General features: G+C 50.5%; 1 protein-coding gene across 1 annotated transcript; it reads right to left on the minus strand.

Moving 5' to 3' along the window:
• Positions 1–270: 270 nt before the first annotated feature.
• LOC307239365 (uncharacterized protein) lies at positions 271–7,379 on the minus strand (the record flags this gene model as incomplete). Its single annotated transcript, XM_080012723.1, has 15 exons — positions 271–1,574; positions 1,919–2,129; positions 2,245–2,295; positions 2,531–2,635; positions 3,248–3,440; positions 3,567–3,744; positions 3,836–4,074; positions 4,212–4,378; positions 4,598–5,076; positions 5,328–5,444; positions 5,659–5,761; positions 5,845–6,008; positions 6,105–6,179; positions 6,307–6,441; positions 7,274–7,379. 15 exons carry the CDS (start codon positions 7,377–7,379, stop codon positions 1,564–1,566), a joined length of 2,334 nt encoding a protein of 777 aa, XP_079868849.1. The 3' UTR covers positions 271–1,563.
• Between the last annotated feature and the right edge of the window lie 1,062 nt (positions 7,380–8,441).

Here is an 8,441-nt window from a genome sequence, read left to right on the forward strand (position 1 = left end):
TCACACTCTTTTCTTTTACGTATGAGCCAGTGTTTGTATTATTTCTTTTAGATTGTGTCCTTATCACCTGCTTTTTGGGCGAGATGAGTGTTGAGGACGGAGACGTGACATAATACAATTGTATTGAAATATGCCGTATTTAAAAACATTTTTTACGTGGATAAACTTTCTATTTTAACAAGTCACACGTGGAGAAGCATGACGATTAGAAGCAGTGATGACAACTGAACTCATTGAGAAACGGACGCATTTTTGGTTTGAACACTTTTTTATTTCAATAAACGTATTTAAGTCGTTATACTTCAAGCTTTGCTTTGTAAAATGATTGCGCAGTCTCAAAGGAAGCGACTGTCGATATATGAAATGGTTTGTGCATGGTATTCTTCATACAGTACACAAACTGAAGCAGTCTTTGGTTATCCAAGACTGTACTTTTGCTGCCCTCACACCCGACGACGTTTGAAGCCACTCCCACTGCCGCCGGACAGAATTCCGACGTAGGAAGCGATTGTTACCGAATGCTCTTGTCACCGGCGGTCTTTGAGTGCCAGCCGGTCACGGACTTCTCCGGCAACGCAGTTCTTGGTCTTCTTCAGGTCTTGCCGAAATGATCGCTGAGTTCACCAGGGCCGGGCACAAAATATAGATATTGCGATGTGAGACTATAAACCGTCTGGGGTTTTTGGTGATCGTAATGTAGTTAAATGTTGTCTTTTAAGGCGGCGTTGCGTTGACGCTTGATCACAATATCCACATTACTAATGATTGTTTCTCAAATGTTCCTTGTGTGTAAATATCTTACGAAAGCGCCGACGGTCATCCCCGCAATATCATCAAAGCATTGATATTGATCGATATTGGTACTGGTCAACATTCTTGATGTTCGATTCTGTCAGAATGGCCCGGCCCTGGTGTGCAACAATACAAATTCAAAACAAGTGACTGTTGCGGAAAATCTCGGAGTCGTCTCCCAGCTGTCTGGTGTGAGGTCAGCCTAAGTTCTATAGCAGCTTTAAAATATGTGATTGCCATACTGCACAAACTAAAGATTATAAATAGAGGAAGTTAACTCTTCACTAACAAACTAAAGTCTCTGTCAAAAACTAAGACTAGTGCAAATGACCACTTGAACTAAAATGGTTCCAACGTTATTCCACAAGGAACGGCCTGAATAGCCTTATTTATTGTAATAATAGATAATAATGTATATCAATATATCAGGAATAAGCTGAAGCAGGTTGCTAATCGGAATGATGGCTTGAGGTGTAATATTTACTGAGAAAACACTTTGCACAATTGTTTTAAAGAGCCCAGTGACAGCAAACTAAAGACTACTACCTGTAACAAATGATTTAAGCTTCCAGTAGATGGATATATTTGCATCACTGCTTCACCAGGAAAACGAACAAAAGGCGTACGTGTTTGCCTGGAGTCCAGGGAAAGGCTGTTACTTTACATGCTTTTCAAAAGTGCAGGGCAGGAAGGTGTGCTGTACCGGTACAAGTATCACACGCGGCGAGGAGGCCACGGCCGGTCGTCAAGGCTGGCCGGACTTCAAGGTGCTCAGATGACTTCTGAGGACACGGCGGGGGAGAAGAAGAAGCAAACGTCGAATTAATTTCAAATACCGTGCAAGGGGGCGAGGAGATGAAGCTGCTTTGTAACATCCCATCCCACGCACTTGACACGGGTCAGGATTCTGGGTGCACGGAAACCCCTTCATCTACACGCCCAAGGGTTAATTAATTCCGTAATTAACCAGCAAATGGGTTTGTTTGGTCATAAACGTGGGTAGATGGCTGGGTCTCTAACAATGTGGCTGAGGAAGAAAAAATGTAGGTCGTGAACCAAAATGGGACTTTTATGTCCTTCTATGGCCTGTGTTGTACCATGACGTAGCATGTACCATGACTCTAACCTGCTCTTTGGTGGGTCTGGATCTCCTCCAGGCCGGTGAGATTTCGGATTGACCTGCGCTCCTTAAAGGCCACGACGGGCACCATGTCCTCGATGCCGTTCAGCCCCAGCTGGGAGGGCTTGGTCTCCGCCTCCGTGCTGCCGTTTTTGGGAGGCTCCGTGTTTTCCTTTGGTTGAGCGTCGCTCGCCAGGATCTTTGCTGGCGCGGGCTTCTGCGAGCGTGACAGAAAAATAAATAAATAAACAAAGAATTCAACCACACCGAGTCAACAAGAGGCGCTGGCTTTCAGAGTCCTCGAGGGCAATGTTCCGAGTTGTGAATCTCACCGTATCTGCACAATCAGTCCTCCTAGTTCTCCTCATGATCTCTTCCAGTCGCTGGAAAAAAAAAATAAAAAAAATCATATTTCATAAGACGGTTGGGACGGTAACGGATTAACTACCCTCCAAGTCCAAGCTCACCACATCCAAGCTGGTGTTCCTTAATGGTCGCTTGTTTAATACTGCGTACAAACTGTGCATGTTTACTTTCAGCCTTTACTCCCTGATCTGAGCATTTTTCCTCTCTCGATCGTCCTTTTTTTTTTTTTTTTCCCCCCCGAACCCTGATTACCTTTTTCCTGGCTTGGCGCGCTGCGTCCTCTCTCTGGGCAAGGAGTTCTCTTTCTCGCTTGAGCTGCTCGATGTTCTCTCTCTCCCTGGCCTGCTCCTCCTCTCGCTGGGGGAGAGAGAGGGAGAGGGAGAGGGAGAGAGAGAGAGAGGATTGATTTTTTTATTTTGGGGGCGGTTTACATTCTGTACTCCCATGTACACTTGATGGGCACAGGGAGGCACAGGACATGTCATAGAGTCACACGAGTGACACATGAGTGTATCGATATAAATACTTTAGAGAAAGTGGTCACTGCTCAAATTCACATGAAACACATTCCTAAGATGTAACGTGGAATATTGGCAGTTCGACCGGTAATGTCACTCTTCAATGTTTCAACCAACCAAAAATCAGCTGTTAGGTGCCAGCGCCAAAAAGAAAAAGGCTTTTGCTGTCTAATGGCTGTTGTCACGAGAATGTCGGGACCAAGAAATGGGGTCACAGGCCAAAAAAGGGTTGAGAGCCCGTGACTTGCTGGCCGGCCTGTGCTTCAGGAGGCTTTTTGGTATTTTCCTCGGTCCAAAATAATGTTTAAAAAAAAAAAAAAATATATATATATATATATATATATATCTCCAGGCCGCATTTCATTTCCTTTTAAGGGAACTCAAGGCGTGCTGCCGTGATGGCACTTTGCGTCCAGCGAAAGGCGGGATTTCTGGGCCGAGGTCACCGCACCTGTCTCTGGAGAAGGGCGGCTTCCCTCGCCGCCTGAGCTCGCTCTTCCTCGGCCCGCCGCTGCTCCTCCTCGTCCCTCCGCCGCTTCTCCTCTACCAGACGCTGGGCCTCCGCCTGCAGCCGCGCGCTCTCCTCCGCCTGCAGCCGCGCGCTCTCTGCCGCCCTCCTCCGCTCCAGCTCTTCGCGGCTACGCCTGGCCGCACGCACGCACACACACAATTTATTTCTACTTTGGTGTCTAATGGGTGGACAAAAAAGTACGCAGCCATTATTTATGTTGGAATAAATATAGAAACCCAATCCACCCGGAACGTCCCACCTTTCGTCCTCCTCTCGCTGCAGGCACTCTCGCTCCTCCCTCTCCCTCTGCAGACGAGCTTGTCTCCTCCTCTCGGCCAGGAGGCGGGAGGCCTCCTCCGGGTCCGAGGTCCCGGCCACGGGCCTCCTGGTGACCTCGGGAGGCCGGGGAGCCACCGCGGGAGGCCTCTGGGGGGAGCCTGGACAGGGACGGCGATAAACCTTAACAACAACGTGATCGCGAGGAAGGGGAGCTTATATTTCTTGGGCGGGGGGGAAAAAAAGACATACTCCTTTCTGGCTCCGTCCCGGATGCAGCCTCTGTCCTAGATTCGACTGGGTCGGAGCACGGAGCCTCGGGCGGACCCTCGTCCCGCGTGTCCGTTAGCAGACCTTCCCATAACGTCTCGGCAGGCGGCGAGCTTCCCAGGCAGACGACGGGGACGCACTCCAGGATGTCTTCCTCGGGGACCGACGGGAGCTCCAGCTGCAGCGGTGAGGAGAGTTTTCTGCCGGACCTCCTGGGACTCCTTCCGGGCCCCGTCGAACAACACACGAGCACTCAAAGTCAGCGCTTGACGTTCACCCCCCCCAGTCGTTTACGACCCAAATACATGCACGTCGCCCGCGGAGAGAGACACCGGAGCGGACGTTGTGTTTTGCGTACCGTTGCGGTGAGGGCGAGGGTGAAGGTGTTCCGTTCTGCGGCGGAGGCTGGTTGGGCTCGCGTGTCCAGGCAGGTTTAGCTCCGGCGCCGGCAGCGGGGGGCCTTGTGCTGGATTTGCTGTTGGAGATCTTCTTTTCGAGGTTTCGCTGCTGTTTTTCTGCTTTAACCTTCATCGGGGCGCAACGGACAAAGATATCAGAAATATCGTGTAGGTCAATGTGCATTTTCACGCGACTCGTGGTCCAGACACTTGAATGGAAGGGGTTAAACATGGGACACGGGTGTCAGTTTTATGTCAGTGGAAATGGTTATCAATACATACAACCTGCCCGGCGTGCATCAATAGTAATATGAGGCGAAAGGACCAAGAAGGCATCTGGAATTACCTGCGCCACGTTGACTCTTCTGAGTTTGCTGTTGCTCGGAATGGGGGAGGCAGACGTCCTGTTGTGAGCCGGACCGGGGGGATGCTGAGGTTTGTGGAGGGTGGTGGCCCTGGTGGTGGTGGTGGTGGTGGTGACCCTGATGGTGGTGGTAGAGGGCCTGGTGGGGGTGGCGATGGGCCTGTTGGGGGTGGCGATGGGCTTGGTGGGGGTGGCGATGGGCCTGGTGGGGGGGGCGATGGGCCTGTTGGAGATGGCGATGGGCCTGGTGGGGGTGGCGATGGGCCTGGTGGGGGTGCCGGTGGGCCTGGTGGGGGTGGCGATGGGCCTGGTGGGGGTGGTGGAGGTGGGCCTGGTGGGGGTGCTGATGGTCCTGATGGGGGTGGTGGAGGTGGGCCTGGTGGGGGTGATGGACTTGGCGGCAGTGGTGGTGGTGATATTCATGGAGTGGCATGAAACTGAACGGCGACAAACAAGGACAACTAAGTGTTTTTAGGACATTTATGCGAGGCAATGGAGAACGGTGAACGCGGGGAGGGGTTAGGACAGTGGTTCAAGAGGAAAGGAAAAGGAACAGTGTTGGTTATTTGGGTATTTTTTTCTGAAAGCGTTCAGTTAGTAGTAAGTACCTAATCAAGTTTCCCGGTGCATATTGTGCCAACATAGTTTTGCCATAATTTCACAACTAGCGAAAAACTAGATCACAGCTGATCAGCGTCTTGGGAGGGAGTACCTTCTTGTGCCGACTGACAACCAGCACTCCTGCTCCTTGCCAGATAGGAGCATGTCGGGGTCAGGAGGCGACTGACCAAGTTCTTCTCCCATGCGGTCAGGGGCGAGCGACGTGGAACTGGTGTATTGTTTGGTGGAAAGAGCAAGGTGAAGCAAAAGGCAGCCAAGGAAGGAGGGTGGAGCAGGCTTTTGTCAGCTGGGTTTACAGAGATACAGTACGGTTCATGCAAAGCTGAGCCTGGTTATCGGTGTGCAAGGAAGGAAGAAAAAAAAAAACCCAAAGAGTTTCAAGACTTTCAAGACGAGAAATATAATTTTTTTTTTTTTTTTACCGCCGCCGGTGGAGCGCCGCCGCCCTCGAGAGTTTTGAACCAGGTTCTGTTGGATCCTCTGGCTCCTCTCCAGGGTCTTGCGCACTGCAGATGCGTGTCGCTCCTTTATTTGGGGAGAACAACCCTCAGTGAGGCCGTCACGTGATTCGGTCGCGGGGAGGAGGTCGCCAAACCGCCAGAACTCACTTTCTCCTCCTGCAGCTTCTGCCGGCGCTTGTGTTCCACGGCGGCCCGCCTCGTCTCCTCCTTCAGCCGCTGCCCCAGCAGCTTCTTCTTGCGCTCATTGAGCTGCTGCTCGTGGTAACGGCGGGCTCGCTGCTCCCGCTCCAGCCGCCTCAGCTCCCGGGAAGCTGTCAACAGAGATTGCGGGCGGGCGGTGCGCGTTTAACACATTGTCGAGCCCCCTCGGAAACGTGCCGCGCCCGCCGGGGCATGCAATATCATACCGAGTAATTTCTCATATTCCTGCCTCCTCTCTCGGGCCAACCTCAGCCTCTCGTCCACGTTCAGCCCATTGGGCCCTGGAATCACAGGAAATAGTTAATGGTGGGAAAAATGAACGAGACAAACAAAACATGAACCGCAGACGGTTCTTTAAAAACTCTCATAAATTGGATAAAGCATGACAAAAATACATTTCTATCTGACCTGCGACGATACGAGGACCTGTTGTAGTGTTGGAGTTTGGAGGTTTCGGGATGGGGGGAGGAGGAGGAGGCGGGGGAGAAGGAGGACAAACCGCCTTGTATGTCTTTGGTTTGGAGTTGTTCCTATTGATTTTCTCTGAAATGGGGAAAAAAAAGTGTCTTATCAATTCGAGGAAGAAAATGATCCGTCATTATACGTGTGTGTGTGTGTGTGTGTGGGTTTCCACAACACCACAAAGGATTAAACCTTTAAATCACCATTATCACCGAGCAAGAAGAGCGTGCAGGTTGCCCCGTCCGGGCACAGTAGGGGATCTCAGATGCCCCATGAATAAAGCATAACTAATGAGATTACACGATTGGCGACTCCCTGGTGGAACATCTCACAATTACTACTTGAGCAACACGTCCTTTAAGACTCCCCGAGATGGACTCGCGTTCGCATCACAAATGCTGACTTTTAGGAACCACGATAGCCCTCGGGCCGACCGCAAAATGAAAGAGCCATCATAGGACTGCTTGTGCTTAGAAACTCCCCGGCACCTGACCGGTCTTCATGGAGATGACAGTAATAAACAGTAAATAAAGTAAAGGGGGCTGAACAGAGGACCATGTTTATATACATAAGGGGAGGGGTCGGGGGCGGTCACATGGTAGCGGACACGTGCACCTCTTAAAGGGTTAAGTAATGTAAAGCCAGGACATGATTCCTTTTTCTCCCTCCATGTGTATTGTGTCATTAGCATTCGATGTTTCCTTGCGAAGGCAGCGTTTCGGATCATGCCGCATGCTCAGTCACAAACCGGAAAAAGTCCAAGAATGTCACATCAATACGAGACGGTGTCGTGCGTCATCAGCGGGATCAGATGATCCTGAATCGACAACAATAACACCAAGGGAGAGGGGCTTCCTCTGCTACGTCTGATTTACAAACAGAGATGAAGAGGTTACAGATTACAGCCACTGACCTCCAAATGTCTTGTATCCATTCGTCTTCCTCTGGCTCTGGATGGTGCAGTGAGACAGCGGCCCCTGCGAGGGAGGGACAACGCGCAGTATCTTTTCCACAGCCATGACAGGCACTGAGTGTGGCATGCCAGTGCACTGGCACTCGGCTCCCCCTCTGCTCGCTCCTCCTCCTCCTCCTCCTCGCAAGGTCTATTTCGAGATGCCTTTGGGTCCTACCTTTGGTGTGTGTGTGTCAGTGTGTGCTGCCTCTCGCATCGGCCGCTCTGTCGAATGTGACTTGTGGACGGAGTGCGGGGGGGAGCCGCAGGGTGAAGCAGAGCAGCTGACACTCTATATGTTCGGCGTTCACCCCATCCGGCAGCGCCGAGGGCACGGCTGCCATGACAAATTGTGGGGGTCCGGGTAAAACAAGTCCCCCTTTACAATTTCCTTTAATGTTGTTAACTCCTGCGGGGGATCTCCCCTCCTTCACTTAAACCCGAACAAGGCTCCATCACACACACACACACACACACGCTGCTCTATGGAGGATGCAAGTGGGTGAAGGGGATATAGTATTTCCAGGGCAGAATGGACGAGCCCATCCCAAGGAACTGTTACCAGGACAACGGTGGTACTACAGTATGCGCTGCTAGGACATGAACCCGCTCCGATGCACAGTGTCCTTAATAGATGTGAAAAGATTTTTTTTTTTTTTTTCTTTACTACCCACAATGCTCCTCTCGTGGATATGAGACAACCACTAGATGGAGATCTTTGGGCTCAGATGTTATGTATTTCCCATTGCTTCCTAAGCATGTACTCATCAACACGCACATTTTTACCGTATTTTGTGTTTAAGTCAGTTCGAAAAGGCGGGAGCACCACTGCTTTAGGTATGAAATGTAATTTCATAGGCAGGAGCAGAAGATCGTTTTCAAATTTTCCAAAACATGAAAACGGCTACATCAAAATGGAATGGAGAGGGGTAATGAACAATGTGTGCGCTGAAAAGTCAATGGGCTAAAACTCAAGAACTAATCTGTTACTAAGCGAGGTGTCGACCAGCCTTTGCAAAGCACTTGTTTGCAATAGACAACGTCTCTTAGAACCATGATGAACAAATTAACATTATGAAATCAAACGATCAAAGTTATGAAGAAAATCTTTATTTTCAAGCGGGCTTTG

Source organism: Zeus faber (assembly GCF_960531495.2).
Source record: "Zeus faber genome assembly, chromosome: 13".
In the NCBI taxonomy this organism is placed as follows: Eukaryota; Metazoa; Chordata; class Actinopteri; order Zeiformes; family Zeidae; genus Zeus; species Zeus faber.